Source organism: Balearica regulorum, chromosome 3 (assembly GCF_011004875.1).
Source record: "Balearica regulorum gibbericeps isolate bBalReg1 chromosome 3, bBalReg1.pri, whole genome shotgun sequence".
NCBI lineage: Eukaryota > Metazoa > Chordata > Aves > Gruiformes > Gruidae > Balearica > Balearica regulorum.
The window spans coordinates 1319776-1335633 of record NC_046186.1 but is presented as its reverse complement, the minus strand read 5'-3'; the positions used below and the strand labels follow the sequence as shown (position 1 = coordinate 1335633).

Sequence of the window (15858 nt, the reverse complement as noted above, 5' to 3'; positions counted from 1 at the left end):
AGCAGTCGGGAGATGGAGACCCTGCAGTGTCCGGCTCTGCCAGCCTGTGTTAAACGCAGTCTGATGATGGGAAGGGTGCAGGGTGCATGGGGCAGGGTGCAGGATCCATGAAGGGGGCAGGGTGCATGGGGCAGGGTGCACATCTGTGAAGGGTGCAGGGTGCATGGGGCAGGGTGCAGGATCCGTGAAGGGTGCAGGGTGCATGGGGCAGGGTGCAGGATCCGTGAAGGGTGCAGGGTGCATGGGGCAGGGTGCAGGATCCATGAAGGGTGCAGGGTGCATGGGGCAGGGTGCAGGATCCGTGAAGGGTGCAGGGTGCATGGGGCAGGGTGCAGGACCCATGGAGGGTGCAGGGTGCATGGGGCAGGGTGCAGGATCCATGAAGGGTGCAGGGTGCATGGGGCAGGGTGCAGGAGCCATGAAGGGTGCAGGGTGCATGGGGCAGGGTGCACATCTGTGAAGGGTGCAGGGTGCATGGGGCAGGGTGCAGGATCCATGAAGGGTGCAGGGTGCATGGGGCAGGGTGCAGGATCCATGAAGGGTGCAGGGTGCATGGGGCAGGGTGCAGGATCCGTGAAGGGTGCAGGGTATTTGGGGCAGGGTGCAGGACCCATGGAGGGTGCAGGGTGCATGGGGCAGGGTGCAGGAGCCGTGAAGGGTGCAGAGTCCATAGGGGAGGGTGCAGGGCCCCAGGGTGCTGGTCTGACTGTGCTCAGCCCTACCTGCTGCCAGCCGTATCCGGGCTGTGGAGGGTCCCTGCGCTGCAGCTGCCCCTGGATCCATCCTGTTTGTTTCTGCCTGGCCCAGCGGGGTCACAGACACCATCTCTGCGCATCGGTGGGAGCCCAGAAACCCCATCCCAGACGTCCCTGACCCCCCCAGCACCCTGAGATCCCCTGCACCCCCAGCACCCACCCACTCTTGAACACCTCCTGCACCCACCCTGGCAACATTGCCTGCATCCCCCACAACCCCCACAACCCCTGCCCTCAACCTGCCTGCTGCAGGGGATCCAGAAAAGTCCCCAGGTTTGCATTTTTTAGGGTTTTTTGGGTTTTTTCCCCAGCTCCTTGTGTAAGGAGCTCAGTTCCTGCCCCAGGAGGGCAACCAGAGACCCGTCCTGGAAAGCCTTCGGGAAGGGTCCGTTGCCAGAAGGGCAGTTCATCAATGGGGGCTTCAGTTCCCTCCGTGTGGGGCTCATTTAGTGTGACTGGTCCCCAGGAAAAGGGCTGGAGAAGCTCTGGAAAGGTGCTCTGGTTTGGATATTTGCCCTCCATGAGGTTCTCCTTGTTACTCACCCTCCAAGGCTCTCAGTTCTTGCTGTTGGGGCTGCACAAGGAACAGCGGGGCCAAAAAAAGAAGTGAGTCCGATGGGAAATGGAGAAATGCACATTGCTGTCCCTCAGGGCAAGGAGGGTCTGGGACCTGCTGCCTGCGACCGCGGGACCTGGACCTGGTTTGAGGAACATCTGCAGGGCAGAAGGGTCTTTCCTGCTCCTTTTTGTCACACCTCCAGCAACAGCCCCTTTGCCGCCGGGCCAGGGCTCCTCTCCAGGCTGATGCTGATGGAGAAGCTGGTTCAGTTGCTGCTCCTGTTCTACAGGATTTGGGACTTTAGCTGCCGATGGGGGAGAGGACCACTGTAACCACCGGTGACCTTGGCAGACGATGGACCCAGCGTGGGAATCAGCAGGGTTGAGTGCTGCAGACTTTGAAAAGGAAATAAAGCTGGCTGGAGAAAAGGGCAGGAGATATTTCTCTTAGCAAAATCACCCACTGGAAACTGTCCCCAAAGCACGCTGTCCCCGAAGCACGCTGTCCCCACAGCACAGTGCCCGGGGGCTTCGTTTGCCCCTTCGATGGGCTCTGCCCCGCGCTGCCTGCATCCTCCCGGGAGCGAGGAGAGCAGACGGTGGGGTGAAATGCGTTCTGCTGGGACACCTGACGGCTGCACCTCCAGCAAAGAACCATCTCCCTGCCCACGCCTGGCAGGAGGAACCCCCCCAGTTATTGCTGATTTCATTAAAACACCAAATTCCTGCTCGGAGGGACTCAAGAAACGTCACTGCACAGGTCTGCTCGGAGAGCAGATGCAACGAAAGGGGATGGTTCGGGCATCCGTTACGGCTTTCTAGCAATTGGAAAAAAATTTTGGAGTGGATTATTTGCCTCGTTTATTGCAGATATATTACTGGAAGAACTGCCTTCTTCAGGCTGTCCTACCGCAGCCTGGGTCCGCTTCGGCTCTCGGGCTCCTGGGGATTTTACGCAGCAGCCTGGATGGCACGAGAAGAGAAACATATCACGGGAAAATATACAGCTCTATATACGTGCACACACACTTACACAATGTATTAATATATTAGCACTCCCCACTAGCATTTAAACATCACTCGGAGCCTGTCCCAGAGGTTTCTGTTGATGAAAGGGGCCAAAATCAGTCCCCAGTTGCGATGCCTTTGTCCAACTCTCAAGCAACACAAAAAAAAAAAAAAAAGAAGAAAAACACAACAACTTTCTGTAATTAATATAAAGGATTTTAGTGGTTTGATAAATGGGGAGGCTGATATGATTTTTTTTCAAGCGTGGGAAGAGAAGAGCTGGGAAAAAAATAGAGAAAAAGAGTCAGGAAGAGAAAATTTCATTAATTTTGGACTTAATGCTCTGTAGCATCATCATAAGACTATTGCTTCGGCATGTGCAATTGGATTTATTTTAATGGGATACCGGTGCTGTGGGAGGCGTATGCGGAGGAACTAGTTAGGGCCTGATTCTGCCATGGCAAGCAGTCCTTTCCCCCTTGCCTTTGGTGTAAACCCATAGTAAATAAGAGCAATCATCAGTGATTCAGAGGTGGGTGTGTAATTTTATTCACATGCAGCGATGTGAAAATTGCAGAGACATTGTGAAAAACTGAAATTAATGTTTATAAAGGGCATGTTCTCATCTTGCTCTGCTAATCACAGGCAAGCCTCTTTAGCTCTCAAGCTGGAGAGAACATTTTTAACACACCGTCACTTTGACAGTCCTTGTGTTTTGTTGACTTCGTTGCAGTTGGGTTCCTATGCTGCTCCTGCTCATCTTCATTATCCAATTTACGGGTATAATGGGTGGATAAATCACCAGGGGTGCAAGCGTGGATCTTCCACCATCCAGAAGAGCGTTGAGCTCTGGAGGTCTTTTAGCTACGAGCAGAAAAACTTTGTTTTTTGGGTTGTGGTATCGTAAGAGGATGCTTATGTCCGGCAGCCGAAGGGCGGTAGTTTCTCGCACTGCTTTCAGCAGCCACAGTCACCAAATCACACTCAGATTTTATGCACCGTATTAAAGACCCATCTTCTGTCCTAATTTCTTCTTTCTTGCTTTACTGTGTCTCTTTATTTAAGCCTAGGAGTAAAACTATGGGTTAGCACTGCCTAAGAGCCCTCCACCTGTGCTTTTACAGTAGGAACAGTTAAATCATGTCTGGGAAAAGGGTCATATAAAATAAAATCAGGAAAAAAGAAGTCACAATCCTTATCAGGACCTTCAGGCTGATGTTTTCATGGTGGCCATCTAGCATCACTCACCTAACCGCATGTTGCAGCTCCAACTGATCCATCCTACCGCCTCTTGCGATGAATATCTTCAGCCAGCACCCCTTACACCAAATTTTTTTTACTTAGTTGTCTAACTTTCTGATATGGAGAGGTTTAAAGTTAACCACATGATGCAGAAGGTGTTTGCTGTGGTACTTGGGCACCGTGGGTTACTCTGAAGGTGCCTCCTAGAAACGCTGGTGTCGTTTGCTTGCTCTCGAATCGAGTGAATCGGGGAAGCGGAGCTGAGGGAGATGAAGGTGAGGACATGTTCTGCTGGACCACTGGAAAAGACGAGCAGTATTTGACCCAGGGGCTTCACACGGCTGTTACATCCCACTGGAGCTGCTCAATGATAAGGGTCAGGGGTTGACTTGGGTTGACATTCCTACAGCCTGAGCCCTCAGCAACAGTTGGCCCCCAGCATGCTGCTGCCTTCACCGCCACGTCCTCCCTCCCTGCCAGAGCGCCTCGCCTCTGGGCCAGGCTGCCAGGAGGTAATTATGAACCTAACGAGGACCGGCACACACTGTTAATCCCCACAAGTTTCTTCATTCTCATGCACTTATGAATGAGCATAATGATCTTTTCTGCTGGCAGGAGGACAGCAATCGAGCTTCTCTAGCAGAACCTGGCGTGGTAGAAGGAAACAGATGTCTTTGTTCCAGTGTTTTATCATCCATTTGCAAAGGTTTCGCCCTCACTTCTCTCTGATGATGCTAAAACTGTCCTGGGTTCACATTTCACCACAGATGGATTTTTCCTGGAAGTGCCCAAGCAGGAAAGGAAGATGTGTGAGGCTCAAAGGCCTTCATGTCCATGCTCTTCCTCTTCCCAAATGTGTATGTTAATAATTTGAAATAAAGGACAAGTTTAAGACCCCAGGAAAGGTGTTCACATGCAGCCCTACAGGCAAGACCCGCTCCAAACCGAACCCACAGCTCCGGAGTGTAAAACTCTTACTTTTGTCTGGAAATTCCACTTGATGCTGTTGAGGTTCAGCCTCGAACACGGCAAACACGCAGAGTGGAGCGTGGAGCACGCAGCAGCTCAGATAAGCCCGCAGCAGAGTGCGGTGCTGCCAGGCTGGGATGCCACAGCCCCGTGGAACACTGATGCTGCTGGCGCTTCCAGGACCCTCCCTGCATCCAGCAACGCCACAGCAGGACACGTCCCGTCCTCTGGCCCAAACTTGTTCACGGTCCGGCTGAAGGGCCGTGATCCAGCGGCACTACTGCCATAGCCGTGGGCTCTGCGGGGTGGGCTTAGCTCTGTCTCCCACCCCTGCTGGCTGGATTTGGGGGGGGGGCATGGAAAATAGCCCACCCATCTCTTGCGCCTGACCCCGGGAGATGCTGATGTCAGGGTGGGATCACTGCACTGGCCGGCCCTTGGTGGTCCCAGGCAGTGGGAGATGAGCTGGAGTTTCCCTGAGCACCCCCCATCTCCCCCCCCCGGCATGTAGCTGGGGGGTTGAGGGAGGAGGCACACGCTCTTGTCCCAGAGGCTCCAGCTTGCAGACCCTGCGCACCCAGCGGTCCTGGGGGGGGGGGGCCGTGCCTCAGTTTCCCCGCTCACAACCTCCTGCGGCCCGGCCCCCCCCAACCACCCGCCTTCCCCGGGGAGGGGTTGGAGGGGAAGGAGGGGGAAGGGCGGGGGGGGGGGGCGGTGCCGCTGCTGAATAATTCAGCGCTGGAGGGGGGCACGGCTCCGCGCTCCGCGCATCCCGCCCCGCGCTTCGGAGCGCTGCCTGGAGCGCTGCACCGCGCATTGCACCGCGCATTGTACCGCGCATTGCACCGCGCATTGTACCGCGCATTGTACCGCGCATTGTACCGCGCATTGCACCGCGCATTGCACCGCGCCCCGCACCGCGTATCGCACCGCGCCCCGCACCGCGCCCCGCTCCGCACCGCCCCGCGCCCCGCTCCGCACCCCGCTCCGCACCATGGCTCTGCTGCTGCAGCTCCGCACCGTCTCCGGTCTCCGCGGCAAAGCCGACCGCATCGCCAAAGCGGCTTTCCGAGGTATCGGGGAGGGGGTGGCGGGTGGGGGGGGGTGTCCCCGGACGGATTGTGCCCTGCCGCTCTTTCCCCCTGCCTCAGTTTCCCCACCGCGGCCGTGCTTGGGTCGGGAAGGGGGGATGCGAGCCTGCCGGCTTGAAGGGCTGCCCACCCCTCCCCATCTGGGGTATGAGCCCCCCCCCACCGGCGCTGCTCTCCTGGGGCCCCCCTGCCTGCCTGTGCCCGGCCTGGGACACTGCAGCCCCCACGTTGCCTCGCCCGCGGGCAGCCCCTGGGGAGGGGGATTCCTCCAGGGGAGAGCAGCTGAAGTCCCAGGGTGGCAAACCCACCCCCGGGAGCAGGACCGTGCCCCAGCTGGGGAGAGCCGGGCTCCCGCCGTAGGGTCAAGGACTCGGTCATGAAGCTGTGCCACCAAAAAGTGTCACTGGAAGGGCCAGGAGGAGAACTTGCCTTGTGCCGGGACCCGGCGTGTGCCCGGATTTCTTCTAAGGCTGCTGCGGCTTTGGTTTTTCTGCTCGGATCCACACCAGCTCCAAAGCTTTCTGAGGGATGCTGCGAAAGGAGCAAAAACTCTCTGGGGGTGCTTACCCTCAAGCAGCAGCCAAACCTTTTCCGAGCACCCCGAGGGTTTGGGGCAAGGCTCGGTGTGAGCTCGCTGCGCGGTGCTGGATCCGTGCGGGAGTCCACGGGCGAGCAGAGGCGGGTGTGGGATGGTTTGACAGCGCCGGCAGTCAGGAATAGCAACCTCTTCTCTCCGCAAACGTGCTGCGGGAGAGCAGGGCAGCAGGTATTTTCATCACGTCCCAGCCAGGCCGGCCAGCACTGCCTGAAACGGTCTTCCCTGCACTGCCTTAATGACCGTAAAGTCATTAAAAAAAGCATAATTACCCCCCTATTTCCCTGTCCCTGCCTCCTAGCATCAGCGCAGGGGCAGTTAAATAACGTCTCTGGGAACAGGTCATACCCCCGGCCAGCTTGAAGCCCGGAGCGGTCGCAGCCCTAAGCCACCCTCACGAACCCCACCACCTCCCCTGGCAGTGGGGAGGGGGGGATCTGCAGGAGGACCGAAACCCACCGCGGGTTTTCTTGGTGAGCCCCGGGAAGACCCACGTTTCCAGTCCTGAGCGTGCCTGGTCCTGATCCCACACACAGTCCCCATCGGATGGGCAGGATCCGTCCCTGCTTCCACATCTTTGCCTAAGAGCCGCTGTGAGACCCTACGGTCCAACCGATGGGCAATGACACCCCCTTTGAGATGCTTTGAGATCAGCGCTGTGCCCCACCGTGCTCCCGCTGCACCCACCCTCTCCTGCTCCTGCCGGTTCCCTTGTCGGAGCCCTCATGGGGCACCAGGGCATTTCTCCAGGCTCTCCATGATCCCATCCCCATCGTCCTCCCAGGCGTGAGCTGGCTCCTCCGTGGTGCAGGATTGCCATCGCTGTCACACTGTCCAGGGAGGACGACACCAAACTTCCCAGCAGTGTTTCCTTCCCCGGTGCTGAGCCGTGAGGAGCTGGGCTCCTCGTGGACATTTCCTTCCCAAGGAAGAAAATTTGGTGTCATCTTCGTGGACAGTTGGGTCAGGGTTCGGAAATTTTTTCCTGGCAGTTTGCTGCAATGAACTTCTGTGCAAAGAGGGGGTTTAGTCTCACGCTGTGAATGTATATCACCACCATATATCACCACTACCTGCAGTCAGGGATGCCTCTTCCCCTGCTCTTGCCCCCCGTGGAGCTCGTGACCAGGACACCCCATGCTGCTGTCTTCTGCAAGCTCGGTCCTGGAGAGGGTCCCGGTGACCAGACCCAGCAGGGCTGGATCCTGAGGCCATGGCCAGCAACATCCTCTGCTAAAAGGGTGCTGGAGCTGGCTGAGGGAGCAATCGGGTCGGTGAACGCGGCAGGTGGGTGGGTTAGGACCAACCCATCCCTCGGATGGGATGGTGAGTGGAGAGGGGTTTGGTCTCGTTCCCTTTTCATGCCACTCTCTGCGTGTCTCCCCAGAGCCACAGCAAGCCTTGCCTGTACCGGTTACAGCAGTCTAATACCTTATGTTAACATTTAGCTCCAAAGTCTATCTACATCTTACCCAAATTCCTTACCCCAGAAGGGGAACGAGTGGAGGCAGCTCCGTGTCTGCGCTGCCCACAGGCAAGTCCAAGGCAGATCCCTTTGTACCTCTTTGACACGTAGCAGCATCGCTTTGGGTTGTGGGAGAGCGCTGAGCCCGGGGTGCTGGCTAACACGAGACATGAATCCAGGACAGGACCTTGCACGGGGGACAGGACCTTGTTCTGCATGAAAGGTCCAGAATTATCAAACCATGAGAATCCATAAGCTGCGCGATCCTTATGGAAAGGTGATCTTTTGACACACGGAAGGTGTGCTCTGACACCGGTCCCTGAGGATGCAGAGCCCTGCCTTGCATTGCTTTCTGTGAAAGCTTTCCTGCCTCCAGGGTGTTCAGGGCATGGCCATGGTTGGAGGTGGCCATGAAGCGTCCCAGCACTCTGGGCACTCAGCACATGAATGGGGCAGAGCTTCTCCAATGCTCGGTGTCTCTGTGGCTTAGGCAATGCTTTGCTGTCCCCTTGCCCCATGAGAATTTGGGAATGATGGGCAGCAGAGTCATGGCATGGCAAGTTCAATGCTGCTGTGAAGCTGCCTCATCCTCTCTGACCAACTCGTTGACAGCACAGCCTGAGGGTTCGGGCAGAGCTCCTCGGGTGGGTGTTTCCTCATTCAGCCAAAAGCATCTATTATTGCACGAGAAGAAGTTAAAGAAAGAGTTCGACTCCGGTGTGACAGGCTGCCATGTGCGTTTCTGCAGGTGGGCAGTGCTCTGAAACGCTGCTCGACTCCAGCTCAGGTGGGAGATGAATAAATCACAACCATGATAGAAGCGTTCCTGAGAAAGGGCTGAGACTGACAGCCGTGTGGGATGCCTATGGAATAACGCCGCTCCTCTTCTCCCAGGGATCCCCGCACTCCCAGCAGCCCCTGTGAGCCGTAGCTGCACTATTTGCATTTTGCAAATAGGAGAAACTGAGGCACGAAGAGGAGCTCCCAGTCCTGGACCCATGGGAGCAGCCGGGGAAACGTGGGCTTTGCCCCAGCAGCACGGCCAAAACCCTCTCCGCCCCTGAGCATCAGGGACTTGTGTCCCACCATGACGTTGGATTTGACTCACCAAACTCCCAGGGGACACTCGTTCCCTGGGCGGTTTGGGGGTGTTAACCAACAAGATCCCTTGCCTTTATGATCCTCCCAGTTGTTCATAGGAGATTTGGGGCTGGTTTTGAACTTCAGTGACTCCTAAATCAGAGCAGCCACCCTGTGCATGCCCCAGGCTGGCTGCAGAGAGCTCCAAAGCCGCACATCAGTTGCCATTGCAGCTCTCCAGCTCTCCACCTCTTTGCTCTGCAGGTGAAACTCAATTACGGGTGAATTCGGGATTTTCTGCAAATACTTGCTCTTCAGGCTGGCTGTGGAGGAAGAGCAGAAAACCGGTGAATTTTCTGCAGCCTGCCCATTTCAGGGGTGCCTACTCCTGTCCTCCAGCAGCATCTGAGCTCATACAGGGTTGCTTGCCTAAAGCAGACTTTTCACTCTTAGACTAGCCTAATTGCACTTGTGAAGGAGAGGACTTGCAATTAGAGCACTTGTCAGCTAATCGATCACAGATGGAGTTGTAAAGAGCTTCTTGGCCAGGCTTCCTCTCTGGATTAGTGTGTGTAAATGAGGGAGATCATTCACGGATACCCCCTGGAGCATCACCGGGCACCAGTGGATAATGATACCACTGAAATGGAACTCGTGATGCTCGGTCCCACCGTGTTGGCTTCAGTCATGCTCTTAGGAGAAGTATTTCAGGTGGCAGATTGTCCCCCTTGGAGTGCCTCCTCTCAGATACGGCTTCCAGCCTGTATTCGCTCACAGCTGATTCACCCCCTGACCTGTGCACGTCTCCTCAATTACTTTGGTCCTGTCTACATGAGGGTGCTCTGCACCTTTCCCTTAGCCCACACCAAGGCTGAGATGCTCTGTGCCTCTGGCACATGGCGCCTGCCCCATCACCTGGGAAGCTGTGGGGTCCTAGAATCACAGAATCGCAGAGTGGTTTGCGTGGGAAGGGACCATTGAAACTCACCTAGACCAATCCCCCTGCAACAAGCAGGGACATCTTCAACTAGACCAGGTTCCCCAAAGCACCATCCAACCTGGCCTTGGATGTTTCTGGGGATGGGGCATCCACCACCTCTCTGGGCAACCTGTGCCAGTGTCTCACCACCCTCAGCATGAACAATTTCTTCCTTCTATCTTGCCTGAATCTCCTCTCTTTTATTCTAAACCCATTACCCCTTGTCCTGTTGCTACAGGCCCTACAGGCCCTCTCTCTCCTCTTTCTTATAAGCCTTCTTGAAGTATTGAAAGGTAGCAATGAGCTCTCCGCAGAACCTTCTCTTCTCCAGGCTGAACCAGCCCAACTCAGCCTGAGGTCTCCGTAGCAGAGGTGCTCCAGCCCTCGCAGCATCTCCATGGCCCTACTCCTGATGGCTCCATCCCAGGAGTGGTCCCATTCCCCATCCAGGTTCCCCTGCCACGGGTGAGGAGGGGCTGGGCTGCATCCCACTGCAGCTCCCATCCGACCCCATGGAAAGTGAGCCGGGAACGAGCCCTGGGTCCCTTTGCACTGGGAGGCAACCAGTGTGAATGGGGCGAGGGTGGGTAGCTGTCCCACAGCCCATGAGGCTTGTGGGTCTCCTCTACCCTCGCCCAGAGTCGCCTGGCATGACATAAATACAGCGCTCTGCCCATATCCCCGAGAAACTTGTGCACCCGTGAGTGCAGAGATCCATGGTAAGGAACTGGGAGGGTGGTTTGGGGTGCAGGACACACCTTCTGGGTTTGCTTTACCCAGGTCAGATGCTGCAGACAGCAGAAAGTCAGATAAAATGATTTTCTGGGTCTCCTTGCATAATAGTTAAATTAGAAAGGGATGGGGCATTCCCTGCCAAGAGCTGTGTCATCAGGATATCTCAATCTTCCACAAAATAAAGTAAAAGTTGACCCCGCAGTGGTACGGGGTTCCTTGGCATCCACTTTCCCTAACCACAGGTCGTCTGTGCAATGCTGGGCCCAAAACAGATTCGTGCACAGAGATGTTTTTAATTACCCAGGAGACAGTTTTCTTTTCAGGAAGGGAAAGCCTCAATGTGATTCAGTGATTAAATATTAGCATTTTTATAAGTTTTCCACCTGCAGTGCTATGAAGTGGATATTAACTAGAAAAATTGATTGAGGGGGGTGTGGGTGGGTAAGGTTATCCTCCTGAGAGCAGCTGAAAGCACGGGGCAACCTCTGAGCTGGGGCTTCTTGGGAAAAAACCTGATTATTTCAATAACTAATGCACATGCCTGGCTGCTCCTCCTCTCGTCCCATCCCCGCTCCCAGCTGACCGGGGGCTTTCAAGGCTCCCCAGCCTGCACAGGCAGAGCAGCTTGAGCTCCTCATCCTCCCCAAGTCCCTGAATCCGGGGATGCGGCGGTGGAGGGATGCTGCCATCGGGGCGGGCACGCGGGGCTGCATCCGTGCGGTTGGACTCAAAGGTGCAGATTCTTTGCTCTGTACAGGAGCTGGGGTGGTTTTCTTGGGGTAGCCAGTCCTAAATTTCATCCTTAGGGTTCAAGCACACTTCTGGGGTGTGTAGACCTGCATCCCAGTGCCCCGAAGCTTGAGGAGCCCCTGTTCAAACAATGCCGAAACTGCCGCGAACCCCATCCCCACGCTGTGTTTCATCTGCTCTGCAACAGATGGGACAAGACTTGAACACACCAATTAAGCGCACTCCGGAAAAACCTTCTTAATTAGCTCTTAAAGCAGGTTAATGTGGTGTTTAGTGCCCGTGCGGGGAAGCCGAAGCTGGATTCACCCTCTTGTGTGGGCTGTGTCCCCTCTGCACCCCCTTTGCACACACACACACACACACACACACGCCTGCGGTGCTCTCACACCTTCGCAGACGCCTTTTCCCCATCCCAGGCAATGCCCACAGACTGTGTTCCATCCAGGCCCCCCCTGCAGACCCCGACCCCGGGGTCTCGCTGCCACCGATGCTGTGCAGCCCCGACCCGTGTCTGCTGCCCCGGCTGCCCCTCGCCTCGCTGCGACCGACCTGTTTTTCTACTCCCTTCTCCAGGGCTCTCCTTCTACACCCGCGTGCTTGAAAACTGCGAGGATGAGGCCAGGTTCGATGAGGTAAGAGACGACGTGTTTTCCTCCTGGTTTGCTTTGCTGTGACTCCCTGTCCAGGTGAATATCCCCGTTCCTCAATTTAAGTGTTTTGGCGTCTTCGTTGTCTGCTCCAGGGTTTCTCCTGGCAGGTACCAAATGGGTCTCTTGGTTGTTGTCTGGCTGGGGCTGAGGACACGACATGTCCCGTGATGTGGGAACAGCCCTACAGCATTTCCCCGTGGGGTGATTAATTTAAAAAAAAAAAAAAAAATCCATGTTGTTTGCACTGAAGTTTCAGAAGAAATTGCTTGTCTCTCTGCTGGGCAAATCCTGCTGGGCTCTCAACTCTCATTTTCTTGGCATCATGGGGGGGAAAAACTCCTTGTTTCAAATCCACAGTGCCTCAGTTATTGATGCTCAGCCTGCCAGCCTCCCCCACCCATCTGCATCCCTCGACTCACGCCGGGTAACAAGCCAACTGATCTGCTTTGGGTGCCGATCGGATGAGTTAGTAGACATGGTGGTGTTGGGTTTAGTAGACATGGTGGTGTTGGGTTTAGTAGGCATGGTGTTGGGTTTAGTAGACATGGTGGGGTTGGGTTGATGGTCGGACTTGATGATCTTAGAGATCTTTTCCAACCTTAAAGATTGTATGATTCTATGATTCGATGATTGGGGCCTCTAGCGCTTGGCTTTAGGCTTGGAAAGGAAGAGAGAAGGAATTGAAACCCAACTTCTGTGTGGTTTGAAAATACAGCCTTTTCTTAAGCAGTTAGCAAGAAAATATTCTGATATGATTGAAATAAAGTCACCCACACAAGCAGGGAATAGAGGTGCTGCTAAGAAGTCACATTCAAAATGGAAATACGCTTTCAAAAGAGAATGGATATTCCCTCTGATTGCTTTGTGTTTCTCGTAGAGATAACCCATTCCCAGGGGCTGGAGAATACAAGAGGCTATGAGGAATATTAAGATCTTTAAACTGTTTATAACTTCCTAAAGCTTTTTCCACCTTTAAAAAAATAAGGTTTCATCCTGGTTCCAGGGTGATATCATGGGGTGATAAAGCCCATGGTGTTCCCAGCCTGTGCAGCCAAAGTGCACCCAGCTCCTCCCTGCCCCTCTACGTCCCTGGCTTGTGTCAGTCCTTGCTCCAGGTTTTAGGGGAAGAGCTTAATCTCAGGCTCCCCTAAACTGCCAGGGAAGATTAAGGAGCAGGGGAAGCCCATGGCACAGTCAGGGTGGGAGCTGCCACCGGTACCCCCAGGGTTGCACAGGATCGGTGAGGCACAGTGAGAAGGTGGATGGAGATGGGTCTCCAACCACGCTCCCACAGAGCTGAGGCAGCCGGGGGAAGCTGCTGATGTTAATGGGATGCAGATTTCTGTAGATCTGCACACAGCAATTTGTTAGTATAATAACTGATTTGAATAATAACCACGGAGGTGTGCACCGGTGGAGCTGCCTGCGTCTCAAAACTCTTTGTGATTTGAATGAGGAGATCCTTTCCTGCCGGGGCTGAAGGGCTGGAGCCTCCTCTCACTGTCTCAGGCTTGGTGGGATGCCAGATGCTGGCTGCTCTGAGTGCTTGGTGCTGCACAGGGATGTTGGAGCACCCCAGCCAAGCTCTGAGCATCCCAGCCAAGCCTTGACCCCCCTGCAGTCCCAGGCAGCGTGCAGGAGAGTATGGGCATTGGTGCATGTCAGGAGGACTAGGGCTATAGAGCTGAAAAGACAGCAGGTATAAGAGAGCCCTGAGCCTTGAAGTGTGTGTTAGTGTGCATCATATCTTCTTCTAGTGCCCCTTACCGCATCTGTGGGGATGAGCCTCAGGCTGTGCCCATCTCTCTGTTTAGATCATGTTTGTTACAGTTCCTGCTGTGAGACCTTCATGTAAACCTGGTCAAAATCAGCCTGGTACCATCTTCACAGTGAATTGCAGCAGGGTGAGGCAAGTTGATTAGGAGCAACCTTGCATGCCTGGACCGAGCTTTGGGCTCTTCTCGTCTCCTTGCGCTGGGTGATAGGTGATGCACGGGCAGCAGCTAAGCTGTACCCAGCTCCCTGCTCCCTCACACTGCAAATTGGGTTGCCCAGAGAGGTTGTAGGTTGCCCAGAGAAGCTGTGGCTGCCCCTGGCAGTGTTCAAGGCCAGGTTGGATGGGGCTTTGGGCAACCTGGGCTAGTGGAGGGTGTCCCTGCCCATGGCAGGGGTGGCACTGGATGGGCTGGGAGGTCCCTGCCCACCCAAACCCATCCGTGATTCGATGATTCTAAATACCTTGATTTTCCTCATGAACCACCTAGCTCTAGCCGGAGGAAACTCCAGCATGGAGTTCCTTAGCACTGAGGACCAAGGTCAACATGGAGCCCTGGCAGAGATGACTTCAAGGTGTGCAACTGCTGGCTGCTCCAGGGCTTGGGACCTGCCAAACATGAGTAATCCCAGCGGTTTTTAAGTTCAGCACATTCCTACATCTGTTCTCTGCTTATGCCCTGAAGGACTGCCCCATCAGTCAGGCTTTTATCCTTGGGGTCATGCAAGGGCTCCACAGCATCCAACAGATGAGCTGAGATGTGCATAGCCGCTCCACGAGGCATTCAGTTACCTAAACGTGCACTAATATTGTATTTTTAAATCTGTATTTAATGCCAGGTCAGACACAGCTCCTGCTGTAGCACCCATGACCCAATACTATCCCAACCGGCCCAAAACATAATAGTTTGATGTGTTCTGATGGCACGTAGTGAATGATGCAGAAAACGTGTAGGCAAGCCTACATTTCTGGGTTCACCTTTCCAGCTCTGCTGGGGGCTTGCTGGGAATTCAGCCACATCTGCAAGATTAGCCGGGTGGGCCATGCCTCCTGTACGGGTGGAAATGGGGAGGCTGCTGCTTGCCCTTCTCTGTAAATTGCTGATTGCTCTGTAAAGCAGCAGGACTGCTGGTGTAGCCCTGCCGCACGCTGGGAAGCTGAATGCCGGTCCCTGCTCGTGCACAGCTGGCGACTGGGGCTGGAGATAGCTGCCGTTTGGAGGAACAGCCTGGGCGCTTGCATAGCTGCATCCTCCGTATCATGTAGGACGGAGCACAGCAAAACACGGCAGAGGTGCAATCCGGTTTCCTCTTCCCCTGTTAAACCTCTCATTATTTCATGCTGCTGAAGGACTCCCTGATGCAATGGCCATGGACAAGAAACCTGCCATGAGCTAGGGAACATGTCTTGTGCTGCCTGGAGTAATTAGCTGATGAGGCGATCCAGGAAAGCAGGTATTTCCCTTTGAGTGTAGACACAAGGCAAGTCATTGTGGCATTGATGACAAGCCCAGCTGATTAATTTTATTGAATAAAATTTTATTATTGCATCACTGCAGCACTCAACTATTCCTCAGCTATTCCCACGCGTGGGGTTATCCCATGGGGAGCTTTTGCAGGGAGGTGATGGGTGCACGTGCTCTGTAATGATTGTGGTGCATAAAATTGAGCTGTCTGATGTCTGGAGCAGTATCGAGGGGTCTGCTTGGGGGCACCGTGACTTGAAGATGAGCAGGAGGGTCTGCCTGCCCTCCAGTAACTCATAGAATCATAGAATGGTTTGGGTTGGAAGGGACCACAAAGATCATCCAGTTCCAACCCTCCTGCCATGGGCAGGGACACCCTCCACTAGACCACGTTGCCCAAAGCCCCATCCAACCAGGTCTTAAACGCTTCCAGGGATGGGGCATCCACATCCTCTCTGGTTGTTCACCTGGCTGCAGTGCCTCTGCAGAAGTGGTGTTTTTTCCTCTTCAGCTTCCTAGTTCTCCTTGAATTTTGCAATGAATTTAATACCAGTGGGGTGAGAGGTGGGGTGTTATTTCACATTACTCTCCAGTTACCTGTGCACCCTCCCAGTGCTCAGGTGGCTCCTTGTATCGATCATTTATAGAACCACAGAATCATTTTGTTTGGAAAAGCCCTTTAAGATCACCGGGTCCAACCACTAACCTCACCCTGCCAAGCCCACCACTAACCCATGTCCCC

General features: G+C 54.8%; 1 protein-coding gene across 9 annotated transcripts in view; it reads left to right on the top strand.

Annotated features, from left to right (window-relative positions):
- Positions 1 to 5463: 5463 nt before the first annotated feature.
- OTOF (otoferlin) overlaps positions 5464 to 15858 on the top strand; it is a 112374-nt gene continuing 101979 nt past the window's right edge. For all 9 annotated transcript variants that reach the window (XM_075750240.1, XM_075750239.1, XM_075750238.1 and 6 more), the window contains exons 1-2: positions 5464 to 5605; positions 11801 to 11859. In XM_075750240.1, coding sequence (XP_075606355.1) covers positions 5527 to 5605; positions 11801 to 11859 — 138 coding nt within the window. In that variant the 5' untranslated portion in view covers positions 5464 to 5526. The remainder of the gene's footprint in view (positions 5606 to 11800; positions 11860 to 15858) is intronic.